This window comes from Thalassophryne amazonica, chromosome 15, assembly GCF_902500255.1.
Source record: "Thalassophryne amazonica chromosome 15, fThaAma1.1, whole genome shotgun sequence".
Classification (NCBI taxonomy): Eukaryota; Metazoa; Chordata; class Actinopteri; order Batrachoidiformes; family Batrachoididae; genus Thalassophryne; species Thalassophryne amazonica.
This window is the reverse complement of record NC_047117.1, coordinates 45091441-45116746: the sequence shown is the minus strand read 5'-3', so window position 1 is coordinate 45116746 and position 25306 is coordinate 45091441. Positions and strand designations below refer to the sequence as shown.

Sequence of the window (25306 nt, the reverse complement as noted above, 5' to 3'; positions counted from 1 at the left end):
GGAGTAGGGGCGGTCCTGTCCCAGAGAGGCACCTCTGATAATAGGCTTCATCCGTTTGCCTTCCTATCAAAGAAGCTGTCCGCAGCTGAATGCAATTACGGCATCGGCGACTGCAAACTGTTGGCAGTAAAAGTGGCCCTGGAGGAGTGGCGGCACTGGTTGGAGGGGGCACAGCTACCTTTCATCGTCTATACCGACCACAAGAATCTAGAATACCTAAAAACTGCTAGACGACTTAATTCGCACCAAGCTCGTTGGGCCATATTTTTTAGCCGTTTTAATTTCATCATGTCCTATCGGCCAGGCACAAAGAACGGTAAGCCGGATGCACTTTCCCATCAGGAAGACACTATAGAAGAGACCGTGGAGCCGGATGCCATTCTTCCCAAAACATGTTTTGTGGCGGCGCTCACCTGGGATATTTAATCCAAAATATGATCCGCATTAGGCAATGCACCGTTTTCCGCGGGTTGTCCACAAGACACGCTCTTCGTTCCGGTTTCCCTTAGGGGGGAGACTATTAGGTGGTGCCATGACAATCATATTTATTGTCATCCTGGTCTTAAGAAGACTTTATACATAGTACAACAAAGATTCTGGTGGCCTGGGCTTGTGAGGGATGTCACTGATTATGTCTCGGCCTGCCAAGTATGTGCCATGCACAATTCATCTAACCGTCCGCCGGCTGGGGCCTTATTTCCATTGCCAATTCCAACTCGGCCCTGGACTCACATCACATTAGACTTTGTGACCAGTTTTCCATCTTCTGAAGGGTACACTGTTGTGCTGACTGTGGTTGATCGTCTTTCCAAGATGGTTCATTTCATACCATCTGCCAAGGAAACAGCTGAAGTTATGCTTAACCACATTTTCAAGTTACACGGTTTGCCACAAGATATAGTGTCTGACCGGGGTCCACAGTTTGTATCTCATTTTTGGAGGGAGTTCTGCCGTCTCCTCGGGGTGACGAGTAGTCTGACTTCGGGCTATCATCCACAGGCCAATGGGCAATCGGAACAGCTTATCCAGGACCTAGAAAAGGGACTCCGCATTCTCACATCTCGCCATCCCACATCATGGTCTAAACAGCTTCCATGGATCGAACTGGCACATAATAGTTTGCTTTCAAGTTCCACTGGTTACGTCCCGTTCCATGTCGTTTTTGGTCACCCGCCCACGCTGCTTCCCTCTGTTACCCACGATTCCATGGTTCCCTCCGCCCTTAGTTTGATTCTCCGTTGCCAGCGGACCTGGGACCGGGCTCGTGCCGCTTTGTTGCGTTCCTCGATGGCATACAAGTCTGCAGCTGATTGTCGTCAGTCAGCAGCTCTGTCCTACTCTCCAGGCCAGAGGGTTTGGCTATCGACGCGCCACCTTACTCTTAGGGGCATGCCGAAAAAGTTGGGCCCCAGGTTTGTTGGTCCCTTCCCTATGTCCAGGGTCGTTAATCCAGTTTCTGTTTGTCTCCGCCTCCTGCGGTCCATGCGTGTTCACCCCACGTTTCACGTCAGTCAGGTTAAGCCTGTTCGGTCCAGTGCGTTGTGCCCTCCTGCCGTCCTCCCGCCACCCGCCCGGTTTGTGGATGGTGGTCCCATTTTTTTGGTGCACCGGCTTTTGGCTTCTCGCCGTCGTGGTCGCGGTTTTCAGTATTTGGTCGATTGGGAGGAGCATGGCCCCGAGGAGTGATCGTGGGTTCCCTCCCGTTTTGTTTTAGACCCTGGTCTGGTCCGCGACTTCCATGCTGCTCATCCCTCTTCCCCTGGCCGTGGTGGTGGGGGGGGGGGGGGGGGTACTGTCAGGGTCTGATGGGGGGTTTGGTTTTCTGTTTTGTTTCTGCTTAGCTTTGCCTTTTTCCTCTTTGTTCATGTATGCTTTTCCTTGTGTTCCTTTTCTTGTTGGGAGGTGTGTCTGCTGCTTTCTTGCACTCTGTCTCTGGCCACGCCCTGTTTCCGGCCCTCTCCATGCACACCTGTCCTGGATTTCCTGATTAGCTCCCAGGAGTATATATGCTCACTGCTTATGTCTGTTCCTCGCCAGATTGATGCGCCCTGTGCCTTCTTTCCAGCTCTTGAGTTCGTGTTTTCTAGTCCTGCCTGCTTTTGTGTGTTCTCGACCTCCTGCCTGCCTGCTTCAACCACCATTAAGCCTGATGATCATTGTACTGCTGCTGTGTGTTTTGGACTGCCTTCCCGTGTACCGACCACTGCTTCTCACATTAAAACCTGTCTGCAACCAGAGCTGTCTGTGTGGGCCCTGCATTTGTGTCCAGCCATTCCAGCCTGTCAATGTAAAAGTCTGCATTGGGGTGAACAAATTGAGCTAAAAGAAACATATTAAAAATGACAAAAAAAAAAAAAACTATTAAATATAAGCTGGCTCTATTTAGACAAATTAGATCCTTTCTATCTACTGAGGCTGTCAAGATATTTTTGCTTTAATTTTTTCCCATAATTCATACTGTATCATTTGCTGGGGTCAGGCTAGCCAGACAACAATTAGGCCCTTAGAATCCCTATACAAACAGGCCCTGAAAATTTTTAACAAAAAGCCATTGAGGTATCACCATTGTAGCATACCACACAAGTACAATCTATTTTCAAATCTATGTGCTGTTTACAAAATCTTAAAAGGCTTGGCTCTCGCCTGTTTGTGCATGTTTGTCTGTTATCATGACTTTGTAAGCTCCATGAGAATAGCTTCCATACATGACTGAGTCTTACTCTTTCGCTACTCAACATTTGGGCAGGCAGCCTTTTCTGTTAAAGCTGTTACACAATGCAACGCTATTCCAGACAGCAAAAAAAATTGTGATTCATTTGGTGATTTTAAAGTTATATCAAAAAATATTTAAAACTCTCACAACAATGCACCCACTAATATGTGAGCGCTTTTTTTTGCGACAAGGAGTGTGCATGACTGGGTGTAGTGTTGTGTACTGTGGATGCTGCTACCATGGAAATAGAGACTAGAATGGACGTCACGTAACTAGCGGCGTGCCACACGGCGGCCATTACTAAGGGTGGAGAGACCGCCTTGAGCCAGTTAAACATAAGCGAAATGAGGGGAAAAAAAGCAGCCAGTGCTTCACCATCAACTGCACCAACTACAAAAAACTAATTCTCCAATACTAAAATGAACTGTATAAGAGCCTTAATGTAATTATGTAAAACAAATGTCTATTTTAAAGTCGTTATGTCACAATTTAATATCAATATACTGAGACTATAACTCAACGCCATAAGTTCTTTTCATTAAGCTGCGTTCACATGCATACAAACAAAACAAACAAAAATGTTTAAATATATTTATGTATATATACTTTCAGTGTTGTTTAATATGATATGTACATGGTGATCACAGGTGGCATTTAAATTTTAACAGTGTGGTTGGAGGGGATGGAGGAGGTACTTTTTACCCTGACTGAGGGTAAAAAGTCATCAATTCTGAATGGCTTTATATATACTTGTAATAAAATGTTAGTAAAAATCATATATATGTTGTTGTCATTAAAAGACTAGCAATAATATTACAGTGGAAAAAGCAGCAAGGTAAATGAGCACAATGTCAAGGCATACTTCAGATTTATATTTTAATACATAAGGATTGTTTATCCAGGCATGTATGGGTTCATTAGAGTTTTTAATCAGCTTGAATACAACTTACAAGGCTTCATTTATAATAATCCATCAAGAATTATGATGACAGGAAAAAAACCATCACAGTAAATGAACAGAATGGCATATTTTCCCCAAATTTCCACACTTTACATAAAACATTTTTTTTTCTACCCAGACATGTATGAGTTCATTAGAAAGATCAATTAAAGGGCTTTAAAACAAGCCTGCTTTTATTAGAATCTGTTAACAAATAGTGACAATAGAGAGAGAAAAGCAGCACAGTTTGTCATAATTTCCCCAAATTTCTGCATTTTACAGAAAAGATTTTTTTCACCCACACATGCATAGGTTCATTGGAAGGAGCTTTCAAATGGCTTTAAAACAAGCCTACATTTATTAAAATCCATTAAGAAATAGCGACGCTAGTGCAAAAAAAGTGGTCAGTTTATTATAGATGATCGGCACATCTCCACCCTTAGTAATGGCGCCTTCCTGTCCTGAGCGAAGGTAATAGATTGAGGCGAGCACAATATTCCAGTCTATATTTCCATGGCTGCTACACCCTATGATTATGTATATGTGTGTGTGCTTATGAGGGGCATTTTATACAATACATAGTGTTGCTATAAGTTTTTATCTGTTGCGTGATATAATGTCTTGGTTGTGTTGTATTTATTTGTGATGTTTGATGATTTTATATGTCATATTTATCTATGTTCAGGGACTGCAGATGCAAATTAGCCTCAGGCTAACTCTGGTGCAGTGCATCAAATGGTAACATTTATGTTTTAATTGCGCATGGTCCCTTTTAAATAAATTTATATATATATATATATATATATATATATATATATATATATATATATATATATATATATACGAGGGCTGTCAATAAAGTAACGGTCCTTTTTATTTTTTTCAAAAACTATATGGATTTCATTCATATGTTTTTACGTCAGACACGCTTGAACCCTCGTGCACATGCGTGAGTTTTTCCAAGCCTGTCGGTGACGTCATTCGCCTGTGAGCACTCCTTGTGGGAGGAGTCGTCCAGCCCCTCGTCGGAATTCCTTTGTCTGAGAAGTTGCTGAGAGACTGGCGCGTTATTTGATCAAAATTTTTTCTAAACCTGTGAGACACATCGAAGTGGACATGGTTCGAAAAATTAAGCTGGTTTTCAGTGAAAATGTTAACGGCTGATGAGAGATTTTGAGGTGATTCTGTCGCTTTAAGGACTTCCCACGGTGCGAGACGTCGCTCAGCGCTCTCAGCCGCCGTCGTCAGCCTGTTCAAGCTGAAAACCTCCACATTTCAGGCTCTATTGATCCAGGACGTCGTGAGAGAACAGAGAAGTTTCAGAAGAAGTCGGTTTCAGCATTTTATCTGGATATTCCACTGTTAAAGGAGATTTTTTTAATGAAAGACGTGCGGACGGGTCCGCGCGTCGGGACGCAGCCGACGCGACACTCCGCCACAGGAAAAACACCTCTGTTGAAAGCCTTAAGGACAAGTTGGAACATGTCCTGCTGTTAAACAATTTCTCATATACTCACTCCACTGAAAGCCATCAAAAGCCGCCTGGATTTTACAAATGGTTATCAACACGGAGGTGTTTTTCCTGTGCTGCCGCACCGCACCGCGTCGGCTGCGTCCCGACGCGCGGTCCCGTCCGCACGTCTTTCATTAAAAAAATCTCCTTTAACAGTGGAATATCCGGATAAAATGCTGAAACAGACTTCTTCTGAAACTTCTCTGTTCTCTCACGACGTCCTGGATCAATAGAGCCTGAAATGTGGAGGTTTTCAGCTTGAACAGGCTGACGACGGCGGCTGAGAGCGCTGAGCGACGTCTCGCACCGTGGGAAGTCCTTAAAGCGAGAGAATCACCTCAAAATCGCTGGACGACTCCTCCCACAAGGAGTGCTCACAGGCGAATGACGTCACCGACAGGCGTGGAAAAACTCACGCATGCGCACGAGGGTTCAAGTCTGACGTAAAAACATATGAATGAAATCCATATAGTTTTTGAAAAAAATAAAAAGGACCGTTGCTTTATTGACAGACCTCGTATATATATATATATATATATATATATATATATATATATATATATATATATATATATATATATATATATATATATATATATATAAGTGTGTGGGTGTGTGTGTATTAACGGTGTCACACTACACAGAAGTCATGGTTCGGTTCACACTGTAGTTTAGACATTAAGGTTCGGTACAGGTTCGGTTTTTGAAAATATTAGCTTTCATCTGTGAGCACCATAGGGTTACTGTCAGACACATTAGCACTGTGACATAAAGTATAAATGTAAACTCTTTAACATCAATGAATTGGATTATATCTCTTGTCATTCGTGTTGGATAAATCACATCAAGTGTTTTGTTCAAGGCTTTGAACCAGTTCATGGAACGAAAACAAAACCAGAAACTTTATATTTTTTTAAGTTCCAGAACAGAAATCTCATCTTCATCTTCAACCGCTTAGTCCAATTAAGGGTCACGGGGAGCTGGAGCCTATACCAGCGGTAACCAGTTAATACTGTTATTTTTTTCATTCTTGAATAGGTTTCCGTTTGCAATGATCTGGTGAGGTTCATTTCGTGTTGTTCACTTAAGTTATTTTTGTTGTTGGTGCTGGTGGGACAAACACTGGCATCTTGTGTTTCAAGCTGAGAAATGCATTTGGAGCAGACAAACACTGAGGGGCTTCTTTGCATTATTGCACTTTTTTTTTGTCTTGGTGACTCAGAATTTATTTTGGAGATGATGGATGCCTGAAAGCTGGCGTGAATAAATGGAGCACTGTGGTGAGAGACTTCTTTTAAAAATGCTGCGTTTCTTCAGTAATTTCCACAATAAGGAATTTCAGAATTTCCCAGACATTCAGTCCAAAACAAGGATGTCTTATCATCAGGCTGTGATGATGAATCTGACTGAAATGACAAAACAGGTCAGATTAAGACTTTATGTTTACTTAGTGTATGAATGATTTTAATATTTAAACATTTGAAACTGTATGAATGGTCACATGAGGACTGTGCCCGGCCCATTATTTTGGTACCCCAGGCTTTGTCTGAGACAGAGAGCAGCACAGTGACGTGTCTTTCAAAGAAAAATACTGTCTTACTTTAAATAGGCAATGTCCACTTCAGGTGATCAGTGCAGACCCTTTTTCTCTTAAAAAGGCTTTATTTTACTCAGTGTTCTGCTTATGTTGCCTGCTACAGCATGCTGTATTGTTGTTTTTTGTTGAAGCATGATTGCGCCACATACAGGTCTGGCAAAAACAGTGTTTTCAGTGTCCCACAGCTGACATGGAATGTTATTAACTGGTTCAGGAACAATATTTGTTTTGTTCTAACCTGTTCAGGAACTTCAACTTTGGGGTGGAACCCAAAGCGGAAACGTTAAAATACCGTTTCTGTTTAGAATGAACCAGTTGGGAAAAGAAAAATCAGGTTCAAACACACCTGCTTTTGTTTTTTTGTTTGTCTGTTTCTATGTCCCATGATAAGTCGAGCCAGACTGCCTTCAATATTTTGTCCATTTTAAGTTTGTTTAATTTTTGCGCAAATAACAGCATCTCATAAAACCTCACTCTGTACGGATTTGAAATCACTCTATGCAGTGTTGCTGTTCAGCGGCCATCACATCCATGACATTTCTGTCATAAGTTGGTGTTGGGGTTCTGTCTGAGATGGGGAAGACGATCAAACTTGTCTATCTAGAGGAAGTAAAAGTTGTAACAAGGTTTCCGTAGTTGAACCTGCGGAAGGATGATCTGTCTTGTCCCTGTGCCTTTTAAGTGAGTTCTGTCCCCTGACGTGTCTGTTTCTTGTGTCCGTTGTGGGGGCGCACTTGGGCTGTGTGTGGGTTTGCTTCCCCCATCTGTGTCCGCATCACCTGTCCTTCTTCGTAATTGATGTAAATAAAGTCCAAGACATATTCATTGGCAGTTTTACCATCAGAGAGCCTCGTCCACAATGACCACAAAAGACTCCAAGCTGTCACTGATGTTAAAGGGGGAAACACACCGTATTAAGAACAGGGGTATATAAACTTTTGATCAGGGTCATTTCGGTAGTTTCTGTTGTCATTATGATTTAAAAAGCATAAAGACTGTTGTTTGACAATAAATGGCTTCACACAACCACTAACCATGAGTGGAAAAAAGTTTTTGTGTTATCATTCATATTCTCTGAAAAATGGCAAAAAAAAAAAAAAAAAAAAAAAAATTCTGCCAGGGTATGTAAACATTTGAGCACAAAGTGTACATGTGTATGTATGTATTTGTAGGTGACTTAAAGTATGATTTATATAAGTTGTACATGATGGATTCAAGAAAGCTTCAAGTATTAAAATCACTGATATGGTGAAATCACTCTATTTAAGTTCCTAATGTGTACCATCGTCCATGTGTGTATTTTAATATACACAGCTCAGTCTGAAGTTTCATGTGTACTTGTTAACTTGCTTGTATGTACAATGCTTTCTGCATGTGCCAGAGCCTGAGTAGTACCTGTGAAGGGGGCAGTAGAGTAATAACAATAGGGTGACTCCTGTAATTGTGGCCAGGACTGAGCGCATCCAAAAACTCAGCTGACAGAAGTTACAGTACTGGATGATAGCCAGGATGGTGGCACAGCACAGAAACATGGTCACCTGGAGGAGAAGAGATGTTATAGAGATTTAACAAGGAAACATTTCCCTGTGGACAGAGTGGACAGGTGTACGGTGCACACAGACACAAGTACATGCTGATATGCAGTATATTAACAACTCAAATAGTTTGTCAGTCATTCCTCCTCAGAGCATTAGTGATTTACATCTTAAATATTATACTTCTGTGAAATCCGTCTTAGGTGTAAGGTGGTTCATAATGTATGAGATCAGATTGATCTTAAAATATTTTCTTCCTGTAATACTGAGCAAAATAATGTTAATTTAGAGGAAATAAACTTAAGGAGTATTCGGCTGTCAAGTGCAGGCAAAGAAGCAGAATCTCTCTAAACAGTTGCCCAGCAGGGGAATAATGTAATGTACAAAAAACAGTGGCATCAGACATTAAAAAAGGCTCAGGACTCTCTTAAATGTGTATGATGTCACATTTCTTAAAAAAGGCTCAGGACTCTCTTATATGTGTATGATGTCACATTTCTATCTGACGGCACAAACTCCATCAAATCATTAGTTGTGATCCTGAGGTTATGTTGGGCCTTAAGACAAAAGTTCTTTAATTACTGGGTGGTAACTTCGGCCACCTTCTCAATGGCGTAAAGTTTCTTTGGTTCCAAGTTTGTTCATATTTTTGTACAACAGATGATACATTTGCCTTGAATATTTTTGAAAAGGCTCTAAAAGAAAAAGAATATATACATATATATATATATACATATATATATATATATATATATATATATATACAGTAGTGTTCAGAATAATAGTAGTGCTATGTGATTAAAAAGATTAATCCAGGTTTTGAGTATATTTGTTATTGTTACATGGTAAACAAGGTACCAGTAGATTCAGTAGATTCTCACAAATCCAACAAGACCAAGAATTCATGATATGCACACTCTTAAGACTATGAAATTGGGCTATTAGTAAAAAAAAAAAAAAAAGTAGAAAAGGGGGTGTTCACAATAATAGTAGCATCTGCTGTTGACGCTACAAACTCAAAACTACTATGTTCAAACTGCTTTTTTAGCAATCCTGTGAATCACTAAACTAGTATTTAGTTGTATAACCACAGTTTTTCATGATTTCTTCACATCTGCGAGGCATTAATTTTGTTGGTTTGGAACCAAGATTTTGCTCGTTTACTAGTGTGCTTGGGGTCATTGTCTTGTTGAAACACCCATTTCAAGGGCATGTCCTCTTCAGCATAAGGCAACATGACCTCTTCAAGTATTTTGACATATCCAAACTGATCCATGATACCTGGTATGCGATGTATAGGCCCCTGTGAACTCTGGCTTGAATTCAGAGTTTGTGGGTCGTCTCACAAACTGTGTGTGGCCCTTGGACCCAAAAACAACAATTTTACTCTCATCAGTCCACAAAATATTCCTCCATTTCTCTTTAGGCCAGTTGATGTGTTCTTTGGCAAATTGTAACCTCTTCTGCAGATGTCTTTTATTTAACAGAGGGACTTTGCAGGGGATTCTTGCAAATAAATTAGCTTCACACAGGTGTCTTCTAACTGTCACAGCACTTACAGGTTGCTCCAGACTGTCTTTGATCATCCTGGAGCTGATCAGTGGGTGAACCTTTGCCATTCTGGTTATTATTCTATCCATTTTGATGGCTGTTTTCCATTTTCTTCCACGCGTCTCTGGTTTTTTTTGTCCATTTTAAAGCATTGGAGATCATTGTAGATGAACAGCCTATAATTTTTTGCACCTGCGTATAAGGTTTCCCCTCTCCAATCAACTTTTTAATCAAACTACGCTGTTCTTCTGAACAATGTCTTGAACGTCCCATTTTCCTCAGGCTTTCAAAGAGAAAAGTGTGTTCAACAATCAATCAATTTTTTTTTATATAGCGCCAAATCACAACAAACAGTTGCCCCAAGGCGCCTTATATTGTAAGGCAAGGCCATACAATAATTATGTAAAACCCCAACGGTCAAAACAACCCCCTGTGAGCAAGCACTTGGCTACAGTGGGAAGGAAAAACTCCCTTTTAACAGGAAGAAACCTCCAGCAGAACCAGGCTCAGGGAGGGGCAGTCTTCTGCTGGGACTGGTTGGGGCTGAGGGAGAGAACCAGGAAAAAGACATGCTGTGGAGGGGAGCAGAGATCGATCACTAATGATTAAATGCAGAGTGGTGCATACAGAGCAAAAAGAGAAAGAAACACTCAGTGCATCATGAGAAACCCCCAGCAGTCTAAGTCTATAGCAGCATAACTAAGGGATGGTTCAGGGTCACCTGATCCAGCCCTAACTATAAGCTTTAGCAAAAAGGAAAGTTTTAAGCCTAATCTTAAAAGTAGAGAGGGTGTCCGTCTCCCTGATCTGAATTGGGAGCTGGTTCCACAGGAGAGGAGCCTGAAAGCTGAAGGCTCTGCCTCCCATTCTACTCTTACAAACCCTAGGAACTACAAGTAAGCCTACAGTCTGACAGCGAAGCGCTCTATTGGGGTGATATGGTACTATGAGGTCCCTAAGATAAGATGGGACCTGATTATTCAAAACCTTATAAGTAAGAAGAAGAATTTTAAATTCTATTCTAGAATTAACAGGAAGCCATGAAGAGAGGCCAATATGGGTGAGATATGCTCTCTCCTTCTAGTCCCGTCAGTACTCTAGCTGCAGCATTTTGAATTAACTGAAGACTTTTTAGGGAACTTTTAGGACAACCTGATAATAATGAATTACAATAGTCCAGCCTAGAGGAAATAAATGCATGAATTAGTTTTTCAGCATCACTCTGAGACAAGACCTTTCTAATTTTAGAGATATTGCGTAAATGCAAAAAAGCAGCAACAGGTGCTGGCTTCATCCTTAAATAGGGGACACTTGATTCACACCTGTTTGTTCCACAAATCTGACGAACTCACTGACTGACTGCCACACTACTATTATTGTGAACACCCCCTTTTCTACTTTTTTTTTACTAATAGCCAAATTTCATAGCCTTAAGAGTGTGTATATCATGAATGCTTGGTCTTGTTGGATTTGTGAGAATCTACTGAATCTACTGGTACCTTGTTTCCCATGTAACAATAAGAAATATACTCAAAACCTGGATTAATCTTTTAGTCACATAGCACTACTATTATTCTGAACACTACTGTATATATATATATATATATATATATATATATATATATATATACAAGGTCTGTCAATAAGGTAACCGTCCTTTTAATTTTTTTCAAAAACTATATGGATTTCATTCATATGTTTTTACGTCAGACATGCTTGAACCCTCGTGTGCATGCGTGAGTTTTTCCACGCCTGTCGGTGACGTCATTCGCCTGTGAGCACGCCTTGGGAAGGAGTGGTCCCGCCCCCTCATCGAATTTTCATTGTCTGGAAATGGCGGAATGAAAAGGACTTTTTTTCCATCAGAATTTTTTCAGAAGCTGTTAGAGACTGGCACCTGGAAACCATTCGAAAAATTTATCTGGCTTTCGGTGAAAATTTTACGGGCTTCACAGAGAATAAGGTCTGTTACTACAGCTTTAAGGACCCCTTTAAGGACGCTTGGTGCGCCGCGCTCCGAGCTGCGATGACGCGGCACGAGCCACCAGACCATTTCTAAACGGATGGCTCTGTGGATACGAGACCGTCGTGTGCGCTTTCTCTGGTTATCACAAGAGCTGGACATCAGCCATTTTCCGGCAGATTTCACTTTTAACAAGAGATTTTGTCATGGAAAGCCGCGCGGTGGCTTCGCGCGTAAAGACCGATTCGCTTTGGAAGCAAGACAAAGATACACCTCCGTTTCGGCGTGTCAGAGGACAAGTTTGGACATGTCCAGCTCTCCACAATTTCATTGATACTTACTGGACTGGTAAGCATTGAAAGCCGAGATAGACATGTCCAAACTTGTCCTCTGACACGCCGAAACGGAGGTGTTCCTTTGTCTCGCTTCCAAAGCGAATTGGTCTTTATGCGTGAAGCCTCCACGCGGCTTTCCTTTTCTCACGACGGTCTCATATCCACAGAGCCATCCGTTTAGAAATGGTCCGGTGGCTTGTGCCGCGTCGTCGCAGCTCAGAGCGCGGAGCGCTGAGCGTCCTTAAAGGGGTCCTTAAAGCTGTAGTAACAGACCTTATTCTCTGTGAAGCCCGTAAAATTTTCACCGAAAGCCAGATAACTTTTTCGAATGGTTTCCAGGTGCCAGTCTCTAACAGCTTCTGAAAAAATTCTGATGGGAAAAAAAGTCCTTTTCATTCCGCCATTTCCAGACAATGAAAATCCGATGAGGGGGCGGGACCACTCCTTCCCAAGGCGTGCTCACAGGCGAATGGCGTCACCGACAGGCGTGGAAAAACTCACGCATGCGCACGAGGGTTCAAGGATGTCTGACGTAAAAACATATGAATGAAATCCATATAGTTTTTGAAAAAAATTAAAAGGACCGTTACTTTACTGACAGACCTCGTATATATATATATATATATATATATATATATATATATATATATATATATATATATATATATATATATATATATATATATATATATATATATAATATATATATATTATATATATACTAGCTGGGGTATCCGGTGTTGCCCAGGTTAACCTGTTTAAGATATAATCTACAAAATATTCCAAAGTTTATATTTTGTCATAATTGTAGATATCTTATAAGTATATATGTAGTCCGAATAGGCAAAGGTTTGAACTAAAAACCCAAAATAGGTGGAATCCCCAAACCAAGAGACAAAACTGAATTTTGCTGTATGCAAGAAACAACAATGAAGTTCTTCAGACTTTATATTGCAGATCAAGTATGCTCATAATCATTAATCAGAATTGATGTAATGACCTTTATAATTGTTGATACATTGCAAATCTAGTTTATAAGAATGCTACAAAAATAAAATAGCTTTTAAACACGTTAATTTTGGATTTGAGATGTTGAATATATATTTAAATGTAGCTTTTACTGACCAATAGTTCTGAAGAGCCTCTTGGTAGACAATGTTCCTTGTCCTTCTGTCAGGAAAGTGGATATACCGCTGATTGGGGTTACCAACTCTGGAGCATCTGACTAACTAACTGTGGAAGATCGCAGGTTCTGCCATATTCAGGCCAGCCACATTATCAGCAAAAGTAGTGGTTTCTTTTTGCACAATATGAGGCATTCCATCTTTAAATGGTGTAAATGTTATGCATTCATTGGTATATTCAGAGAACAAACAATCTTTTCAATTGTAAAAAAAGAGGTTTGACCACTAAAAACAGTTTGAGCCATGAAACATCAACATACCAAAACTATTAGATCAACCCCAAAGCTAGTGCACTATTATAATAGGACAGCAGGTTGTGAAGAGTGATAATAACAAAATTTAATTTATGATATTACATCATAATGAGCAGCCTATATACAACGCGCCATTGGAGAACACAGGCTCTATGCCCGCTTACTGTCTGATTGAAAGGGTGCTGCCCCATCAGCAGTTAGAACTACATCACTTTTTCAGATGATCTGCAGAGTGCCATTGTGGTACAGAAAACATGTGTTTGCCTGATACATTATGATCAACGCTAGGCAAGTGATACACATCATGTACACTCTACACCTTTATTTTTAGAAAATGTGCAAATGTTTAGAAATACGAGGGCTGTCCGTAAAGTATAGGTCCTTTTTATTTTTTTCAAAAACTATATGGATTTCATTCATATGTTTTTACGTCAGACATGCTTGAACCCTCGTGCGCATGCGTGAGTTTTTCCACGCCTGTCGGTGACGTCATTCGCCTGTGAGCACTCCTTGTGGGAGGAGTCGTCCAGCCCCTCGTCGGAATTCCTTTGTCTGAGAAGTTGCTGAGAGACTGGCGCTTTGTTTGATCCAAATTTTTTCTAAACCTGTGAGACACATCGAAGTGGACATGGTTCGAAAAATTAAGCTGGTTTTCAGTGAAAATTTTAACAGCTGATGAGAGATTTTGAGGTGATTCTGTCGCTTTAAGGACTTTTCACGGTGCGAGACGTCGCTCAGCGCTCTCAGGCAGCGTCATCAGCCTGTTTCAAGCTTAAAACCTCCACATTTCAGGCTCTATTGATCCAGGACGTCGTGAGAGAACAGAGACGTTTCAGAAGAAGTCGGTTTCAGCATTTTATCCGGATATTCCACTGTTAAAGGAGATTTTTTTAATGAAAGACGTGCGGACGGGTCCACGCGTCGGGACGCAGCCGACGCGGCGCGGCGGCACAGGAAAAACACCTCCGTGTTGATAACCATTTGTTAAAATCCAGTTGGCTTTTGATGGCTTTCAGTGGAGTGAGTATATGAGAAATTGTTTATCAGCTGGAGATCAATCAATCAATCAACTTTTTTCTTATATAGCGCCAAATCACAACAAACAGTTGCCCCAAGGCGCTCCACATTGCAAGGCAAGGCCATACAATAATTATGAAAAACCCCAACGGTCAAAACGACCCCCTATGAGCAAGCACTTGGCCACAGTGGGAAGGAAAAACTCCCTTTTAACAGGAAGAAACCTCCAGCAGAACCAGGCTCAGGGAGGGGCAGTCTTCTGCTGAGACTGGTTGGGGCTGAGGGAAAGAACCAGGAAAAAGAGATCGATCACTAATGATTAAATGCAGAGTGATGCATACGGAGCAAAAAGAGAAAGAAACAGTGCATCATGGGAACCCCCCACAGTCTACGTCTAAAGCACATAACCAAGGGATGGTCCAGGGTCACCCGATCCAGCCCTAACTATAAGCCTTAGCGAAAAGGAAAGTTTTAAGCCTAATCTTAAAAGTAGAGAGGGTATCTGTCTCCCTGATCTGAATTGGGAGCTGGTTCCACAGGAGAGGAGCCTGAAAGCTGAAGGCTCTGCTCCCATTCTACTCTTACAAACCCTAGGAACTACAAGTAAGCCCGCAGGTCTGAGAGCGAAGCGCTCTAATGGGGTAATATGGTACTACGAGGTCCCTAAGATAAGATGGGACCTGATTATTCAAAACCTTATAAGTAAGAAGAAGAATTTTAAATTCTATTCTAGCATTAACAGGAAGCCAATGAAGGGAGGCCAACACGGGTGAGATATGCTCTCTCCTGCTAGTCCCCGTCAGTACTCTAGCTGCAGCATTCTGAACCAACTGAAGGCTTTTTTAGGGAACTTTAGGACAACCTGATAATAATGAATTACAATAGTCCAGCCTAGAGGAAATAAATGCATGAATTAGTTTTTCAGCATCACTCTGAGACAAGACCTTTCTGATTTTAGAGATATTGCGTAAATGCAAAAAGGCAGTCCTACATATTTGTTTAATATGCGCTTTGAATGACATATCCTGATCAAAAATAACTCCAAGATTTCTCACAGTATTACTAGAGATCAGGGAAATGCCATCCAGAGTAACGATCTGGTTAGACACCATGCTTCTAAGATTTGTGGGGCCAAGTACAATAACTTCAGTTTTATCTGAGTTTAAAAGCAGGAAATTAGAGGTCATCCATGTCTTTATGTCTGTAAGACAATCCTGCAGTTTAGCTAATTGGTGTGTATCCTCTGGCTTCATGGATAGATAAAGCTGGGTATCATCTGCGTAACAATGAAAATTTAAGCAATACCGTCTAATAATACTGCCCAAGGGAAGCATCTATAAAGTGAATAAAATTGGTCCTAGCACAGAACCTTGTGGAACTCCATAATTAACTTTAGTCTGTGAAGAAGATTCCCCATTTACATGAACAAACTGATTCAAACCACCGCAGCGCAATGCCTTTAATACCTATGACATGCTCTAATCTCTGTAATAAAATTTTATGGTCAACAGTATCAAAAGCAGCACTGAGGTCCAACAGAACAAGCACAGAGATAAGTCACTGTCCGAAGCCATAAGAAGATCATTGTAACCTTCACTAATGCTGTTTCTGTACTATGATGAGTTCTAAAACCTGACTGAAACTCTTCAAATAGACCATTCCTCTGCAGGTGATCAGTTAGCTGTTTTACAACTACCCTCTCAAGAATCTTTGAGAGAAAAGGAAGGTTGGAGATTGGCCTATAATTAGCTAAGATAGCTGGGTCAAGTGATGGCTTTTTAAGTAATGGTTTAATTACTGCCACCTTAAAGGCCTGTGTACATAACCAACTAACAAAGATAGATTGATCATATTTAAGATTGAAGCATTAAATAATGGTAGGACTTCCTTGAGCAGCCTGGCAGGAATGGGGTCTAATAAGCATGTTGATGGTTTGGATGAAGTAACTAATGAAAATAACTCAGACAGAACAATCGGAGAGAAAGAGTCTAACCAAATACCGGCATCACTGAAAGCAGCCAAAGATAACGATACATCTTTGGGATGGTTATGAGTAATTTTTTCTCTAATAGTCAAAATTTTGTTAGCAAAGAAAGTCATGAAGTCATTACTAGTTAAAGTTAATGGAATACTCAGCTCAATAGAGCTCTGACTCTTTGTCAGCCTGGCTACAGTGCTGAAAAGAAACCTGGGGTTGTTCTTATTTTCTTCAATTAGTGATGAGTAGAAAGATGTCCTAGCTTCACGAAGGGCTTTCTTATAGAGCAACAAACTTGCCCTCAAGGCTTCCAACAGAGGTGTTTTTCCTGTGGTGGACCGTCGCGGCGGCTGCGAGCCGACGCTGCAATCCGCACGCACGTCTTTCATTAAAAAAATCTCCTTTAACAGTGGAATATCCGGATAAAATGCTGAAACCAACTTCTTCTGAAACTTCTCTGTTCTCTCACGATGTCCTGGATCAATAGAGCCTGAAATGTGGAGGTTTTAAGCTTGAAACAGGCTGATGACGCCGCCTGAGAGCGCTGCACGACGTCTCGCACCGTGAAAAGTGCTTAAAGCGACAGAATCACCTCAAAATCTCTCATCAGCTGTTAAAATTTTCACTGAAGACCAGCTTAATTTTTCGAACCATGTCCACTTCGATGTGTCTCACAGGTTTAGAAAAAATTTTGATCAAACAAAGCGCCAGTCTCTCAGCAACTTCTCAGACAAAGGAATTCCGACGAGGGGCTGGACGACTCCTCCCACAAGGAGTGCTCACAGGCGAATGACGTCACCGACAGGCGTGGAAAAACTCACGCATGCGCACGAGGGTTCAAGCATGTCTGACGTAAAAACATATGAATGAAATCCATATAGTTTTTGAAAAAAATAAAAAGGTCCTATACTTTACGGACAGACCTCGTACATGTACAAATTGCAAGAAAAGACAAAGCTTGATATTTTATCCAGTAAACTTTTAAAGTTTAATTTACAGCCTTCCAGTAAACTTTTAAAGTTTAATTTACAGGCTGTGTTTGAAAGCTCTCTGCTAAGAGTGAAAACCTTCATTCCAAGAAGGAATAGGCTGTATTGTGATAAGTATTATATCATAGTGATTGTGTATAAGTTTGATCAAAATTCATGTGGATTGACACCCCCCCAGCCACCAATGCCTGGCATGGGGAGAACTATCAAAATTCATGTGGATTGACACCCCCACCCCCTCTCACCCACCAATGCCTGGCATGGGGAGAACCCATCTACATCTCTGAGCTGGCACCTTATCTGCAGGTCTAAATCCTTGTTCCTGGGGACAGCATTATGAAGAGTTTACCCTGTATTTATCTTGAAGTTGATAAACATAACGCAGTATTGGCCATTAGGTACAGAAAAATCTCAATTTGAGGGTGCATATTGCCATAATGATTAAACCAGATTTAAGGACTATTTTTAAGTAGGATGGCATAGCTACTCATTCACACATGGTGTCAAATATCATGGGTGTAATATTGGTAGAGGGGAGTATGTGGATAACAAAGCACATGGAAGAAAGTTACTTTGTATTGAATTGTGTATTTATATTCTTACAATCAAAATGTTCAATATATGATTAGTCAGTAAATGACAGAATACTCACATTTGTTTTTGCTATAAACAGGTCTGAAAACACTAAAGTTTGTAGAGTTGTTCAAATCTTTTCAAGGAGAGTCAAACAGGTTTGTAGCACCCACGTGCAGCATGTGCAGAGAAAGGATGCATTCATATCAAGGGGGATATTTGAATCTGCTTGGTTATACAACCAAGCTGGCATGCACACCCACGCTATGTGTGCTAGCCAGCAGCCAGCAGCAGATAGCCCAGGAGTCTTGGCTCTGTTTATAGCAGTAGGCAGGCTACTGAGCTCCTGCATATATGCATAGGGCCAGCGGCCAGCTATTAAAGCTGAGAGATTTGTGCTGGAGTACAACTGCCACTGAGGTACATATGGTTCAACTGTATGTATCAGATTATTGTTAATATTGTTGTCTTAATATTAATTTTTTTGTTTGAAAATAGTACCAGGTTGTAGCCCATGTCATGGTGGTTCAGAATATGTAACTTTGGGGAGTTCACCTTTTATAGTTTTAGAGCCTATTCCGGACAGACAGAAAGACAAAACTGTATGTATCAGATTATTGTTAATATGTCATGGTGGTTCAGAATATGTAACTTTGGGGTGTTCACCTTTTATAGTTTTAGAGCCTATTCCGGACAGACAGAGAGACAAAACTGTATGTATCAGATTATTGTTAATATGTCATGGTGGTTCAGAATATGTAACTTTGGGGTTCAACTGTATGTATCAGATTATTGTTAATATTGTTGTCTTAATATAATTTTTTTTTTGTTTGAAAATAGTACCAGGTTGTAGCCCATGTCATGGTGGTTCAGAATATGTAACTTCGGGGAGTTCACCTTTTGTAGTTTTACAGCCTATTCCGGACAGACAGAAAGACAAAAGTAGCCATTCATGTGTATATATACATATATATATATATATATGAAATGGCTTTGTAAAATGTGCAATTTGATCACACAACACAATGCTACAGAAGTCATAATCTTTGATGCAGTCTGCAATTCTCCATTTTGCATACAGTGAGGCAAATATGTATTTGATCCACTGCCGATTGTGCAAGTTTTCCCACTGGCAGGTTCACCCTGTAATAGAAAGGGTGTTCGTGAGGAGAGAGAGAGTATCGCTCACGCATCGAATTCCTTCATTCCTTCTCTCTCTCCCGAGTGACACTCTCCTTCACTTTTTTATTCATTAAAGCAAACAAGGGTGCCGTCACCATAGTTACAAAGCAGAAACGATCAGCACAGACTCTCCCGGGAACAAGGGCAGTTTCAATCTTTAGTTAAGTGTCAACATTAGCAAAATAAGATAACAAATACCACATGCGAATGTGTGGCAACAGCTTGTATTTTTCTACTTGCTCTGAGTAAGCAAAACAAGACCTGAGATATCTCATGTATCTGAACACTGCATATGGAAAACAGACACTTTGCATTAATCACGTCATGGGTTACTTCTACTTCAGATTAAAGAAAACAATTCCTTCAGACATTTAAGTGATAACAAAATAAGGCATATTCACAATTTTTCCAACACCCACCTACAAAGAATGGAGAGGTGTGTAATTTTTATTGTAGGTACAAATCAACTGCGAGAGACAGAATCTAAAAAAAATACAGAAAATTATTGTATGATTTTTAAATAATTAATTTGCATTTTATTACATTAAATAAGTATTTGGTCACCTTCCAACCAGCAACAATTCTGGCTCTCACAGACCTAAGAAGCCCTCCCATTCTGCCCTCTTTACCTGTATTAACTGCCCCTGTTTGAACTCATTACCTGTATAAAAGACACGTGTCCACACACTTAATCAGTCACAGTCCAACCTATCCACCATGACCAAGACCAAAGAGCTGTCTTATGCTGCATTTACACATAACAACGGCAAGTCACGAATGCCACGAAGTACACATTCTTGGCTGCTGATCATGAATGTGATGATTTGAGGCAGAAGCGTCAGATGTCCTCAGGAACTGCTGCAACCTGTTACCATGTGTTAAGATTAATGGCACGTGTTTTGTGTGAATTATCAGGAACCATTACGCATGGTCAAGGAGAGGGATGGGTATTGATAAGATTTTATCGACATCAATGCCATTATCGATTCTGCTTATCGATCCGATTCCTTATCGATTCCCTTATCGATACCTCGTGAATTTTTGTACTAAAAGTAGGCTTTACAGGTTTTCTATGTATTTCACTGAGTCTTAAAGTAAATAAATATGAAATTGGTCACTGTATCCTTGATCTCTGGACATAAATTAAAATAAACAAAACGGTGTTTCACTTTGAAGTTATTAATTCCGACTGGACTCTATCGTTCTAACTTGACTTGGCAGAGACCCGCGCAACGTTTGGAGCTGTGTGAACAGAACAGAGGACGATTCTCGTTTCGTTCTCACAACTGGGACAGGAGTCCCAGTTAGTAACTTTATTCCACACAAAAGTGACTCATGATTGACATATTCAGGGATGAAAGTGACGAAAAACAAAAAAAGCTGAAACCCAAAATTACCCCCCAACACCATCTGCACGAAAATGAATTCTAGAAGCTCTGAAATGCAATCTGGGTCTATTCCAGACAATAAACTGGAGTGAGTGCAGCATCCATTTAGGTGAGAAAAAAAAACTTTCCTTATTCAAATTAATTCCAGTAGTATTCTGCTCTTACTAGGATGCAGCAGTTTTCTAGCTTGGCAGATAGTGCTGGAGGAAATTACTGAAGAAATTAACAAACTGAAAATATGGTTTGACCGAAACAAATTGTCATTAAACTTAAATAAGACAGGGATGAAATGGAGGTGTAAGAGTCACTAGGTGTTCACAGGAAACAATTATTTATTTCTGTATGTATGTATGTATTTATGTATGTTCATTGTTAGTTGGTTTTATATTTTCTGTTGCGTTTCTATTCAGGTTCTTTTTGTCTCTTTCTCTAAAACTGTATATAATAAGTATATATTGTATATAATAATCATTCGATTATTAATATATAAACAAAAACAACTGCTTAATGCTAACTTTTAACAATGAAAATGCCATAGACATGCTAACGCGTTAGCATCGCTCCCGTTTTTAAGTTATAAAATACATCTATCAACTGTTTCAGAAGACCATAACAGGTCGGTTTAACATAAAAAAGGTAAATAATACTCACAGACGTATGCTCTTTAGGGTTTTAGCGGGGAAAAATTAAGCGAAAGAAAGAAAGAATAAACGAAGCAAACGAAGCACTGTTTCAATCTGCGAACCACTGCTTCGATTGATTCAAGGTTCAAAGCAAAGCCGCGCTGCAGAAAAGTTGATTACGGACCCGCTGCAGGGTCTGTAATCAATGTAGAGAAATTATCATTTTCCTGACAAACACCCCCCAAAATAACGGCGACTCTGAAGGACCGATAACAGAATCATTAAGCAAAAAGCTTATTGATGTCGGTGGATCAAATCATTTCTTAACGATACCCGAAAGGAACCGGTTCTCGATACCCATCCCTAGTCAAGAATAATGTTGCGCACTGTTGCACGCTATTTCGCGTAACAGTGCATCGTTACGTTCTGTCATATTGTGAATGAGGCGAATTGTCTCCACACACACATACACCCATATTCATTCTACCATCAGCAATTCAGGTCGCTCCAGTTTGCTCCTCAAAATCTAGATTAATCCTCAGCAGAACTTTGTGATTGCATGCTTAGTTGGGCTCTGTGCCATGGAGTGGGGCAGAGAGGAGGAGATGGAGAGAGCCAGATGTGTGGCTCCACGTGGCTCTCATCTCGCTTTTTTCAAACATCAGGCACAGCAGCAGCAGCAGCAGGTGGAACACCTGCAGGAGCGCGCTGATAAGCACTGGATCAAGACTTTTAGCCACCTTGCTAAAAGTCTCACTGTCCTTCTTCAGCATACTGCAGCAATGAAACTGAATGCGGTGCAGCATGGTTTAATTATGCGCATGTCAGAGAAGAACGCTGTCACACTCTGTTAAGGATTACCACTAATCAAGACGGATCAACACACTCAGTTGTGACCTCCACGACATGAGGTGAAATGAGGGTGGTGCGTGACATTCGTGGAAGATTTTTTGACAGCCAAAAACATGCTCCATGAAAATCACGAATATCACGCACCAAAACGCACGATTAAGAAACCTATTCAGATGTGTTAAGTCACATTAAGAATGTCAGGAATGTGCCAAGAATGACACAAATATGACATTCGTAACGCATCCTGCCTGTGTGTAAACGCAGCTTAAGGACACCAGGGACAAAACTGCAGACCTGCACAAGGCTGGGATGGGCTACAGGACAATAGGCAAGCAGCTTGTGGAGAAGACAACAACTTTTGGCATAATTATTAGAAAATGGAAAAACACAAGATGACTGTCATGGCATGTCACTGGCATGGGAGAAGGTCATGTGGTCAGATGAGACCAAAATAGAGCTTTTTGGTATCAACTCCACTTGCTGTGTTTAGAGGATGAGAACAACCCCATGAACACCGTCCCAACCATGAAGCATTTTCTGCAAAGGGGACAGGACGACTGCACCGTATTGAAGGGAGGTTGGATGGGGTCAAGTATTGCGAGATTTTGGCAAACAACCTCCTTCCCTCAGAGCATTGTTGATGGGTCGTGGCTGGGTCTTCCAACATAACAATGACCCCAAACACACAACCAGGGCACCTAAAGAGTGCCCTGTGCCCTGTGAGTATGTAAGAAGCATTTCAAGGTCCTGGAGTGGCCTAGCCAGTCTCCACATCTGGACTCAATAGAAAAACTTTGGAGGGAGCTGAAACTGGAAACCTGAAAGATCTGGAGAAGATCTGTATGGAGGAGTGAACCAAAATCCCTGCTGCAGTGTGCAAACTTGGTCAAGAACTATAGGAAACATCTGACCTCTGTAACTGCAAGCAAAGGTTTCTGTACCAAATATTAAGGTCTGTTTCTGTTGTATCAAATACTTATTTCATGCAAGAAAATCCAAATTAATTATTTAAAAATCATACAGTGTGACTTTCTGGATTTTTTTTGTAGAATCTGTCTCTCACAACTGAAGTGTACCTATGATATAAACTACAGACCTTTCCATTTTTTGTCGGTGGGAAAACTTGCAAAACTGACAGTGTATCAAATACTTATTTGCCTCAGTGTATGGTGTTGTGTGGGCAAACAGTTCTGATGTCAACATTGTGGACAGAGTGTCACATGGTGGTGGTGGTGGTAGGGTTACGGTGTGATTGACCATATGCTTCGGGCAAAGAAAATGTGCAATTTATGAATGGCAGTTTGAATGCACAGAGATACCACAATGAGAAGGTGAGGTCCATTGCTGTGTGAGTCATTCACAGCATGATATGCAATTTCTGGAAGCTGAAAACATCCCAGTTCTTGTATGGCCTGCATATTCACCAAATGTGTTACAGATTCAGCATGTTTGGGAGGTTTTTGGATCGACATGTACAACAGCATGTTTCGGTTCCTGCCAATATCCAACAACAGCGGAACAGACTATTCCACAAACCAGAGACAATAACCTGATCAACAACGTACAAAGGAGGCATGTTGCACTGCCGGAGATAAGTGGTGGTCACACCAGATACTGACTGGGTTTCTACTCCATTCCAAAAAAAATGCATATAGTATACTGTATGTCCTTAATAAAGGAAATATTACAAGATCAACTGCACAATTTAGAGTGGCTTTTAATTGTTACCAGTTCAAAGCCCATTTGTGCACTAACCATGTGTATCTTTTGATGTACCACACCTGTTAGTAGGTGGATGGATTATCCTGGGAAAGGTCAAGTGCTCACTAATACAGATTTTTACCAAATTTGTCAACAAAATTCAAGGGAAGTAAATTTTGGGGAAATCAACTTTACGAGGTCTGTCCATAAAGTATCGTACCTTTTTATTTTTTTTTTAAACTATATGGATTTGATTCATATGTTTTCACGTCAGACAAGCTTGAACCCTCGTGCACATGCGTGAGTTTTTAAACGCCTGTCGGTGACGTCATTTGCCTGTGAGCACGCCTTGTGGAAGGAGTGGTCCCGCCTCGTCGTCGGATTTTCATTGTCTGGAAATGGCGGAATGAAAAGGACTTTTTCCCATCAGAATTTTTTCAGAAGCTGTTAGAGACTGGCACCTGGAAACCATTCGAAAAATTTATCTGGCTTTCGGTGAAAATTTTACGGGCTTCACAGAGAATAAGGTCTGTTAGTACAGCTTTAAGGACCCCTTTAAGGACGCTCGGCGTGCCGCACTCCGAGCTGCAACGACGCGGCACAAGCCACCGGACCATTTCTAAACGGATGGCTCTGTGGATACGAGACCATCGTGTGCTCTTTCTCTGGTTATCACAAGAGCTGGACATCAGCCATTTTCCGGCAGATTTCACTTTTAACAAGAGATTTTGTCATGGAAAGCCGCGCGGAGGCTTCGCGTGTCACGACCAATTCGCTTTGGAAGCGAGACAAAGGAACACCTCCGTTTCGGCGTGTCAGAGGACAAGTTTGGACATGTCTATCTCGGCTTTCAATGCTTACCAGTCCAGTAAGTATCAGTGAAATTGTGGAGAGCTGGACATGTCCAAACATGTCCTCTGACACACCGAAACAGAGGTGTTCCTTTGTCTCGCTTCCAAAGCGAATCGGTCGTGACGCCCGAAGCCTCCGCGCGGCTTTCCATGACAAAATCTCTTGTTAAAAGTGAAATCTGCCGGAAAATAGCTGATGTCCAGCTCTTGTGATAACCAGAGAAAGAGCACACGACAGTCTCATATCCACAGAGCCATCTGTTTAGAAATGGTCCGGTGGCTTGTGCCGCGTCGTCGCAGCTCGGAGTGCGGCACGCCGAGCGTCCTTAAAGGGGTCCTTAAAGCTGTACTAACAGACCTTATTCTCTGTGAAGCCCGTAAAATTTTCACCAAAGGCCAGATAAATTTTTCGAATGGTTTCCAGGTGCCAGTCTCTAATAGCTTCTGAAAAAATTCTGATGGAAAAAAACCCCAAATCATTCCGCCATTTCCAGACAATGAAAATCCGACGATGGGGCGGGACCACTCCTTCCACAAGGCGTGCTCACAGGCGAATGACGTCACCGA

At 41.1% G+C, this 25306-nt stretch overlaps 1 protein-coding gene across 2 annotated transcripts in view; it reads right to left on the bottom strand.

The window, feature by feature from the left end:
- adcy9 (adenylate cyclase 9) overlaps nt 1-25306 on the bottom strand; it is a 208710-nt gene that overhangs the window by 25273 nt on the left and 158131 nt on the right. For both annotated transcript variants that reach the window (XM_034187828.1, XM_034187829.1), the window contains exon 8: nt 8159-8301. In XM_034187828.1, coding sequence (XP_034043719.1) covers nt 8159-8301 — 143 coding nt within the window. The remainder of the gene's footprint in view (nt 1-8158; nt 8302-25306) is intronic.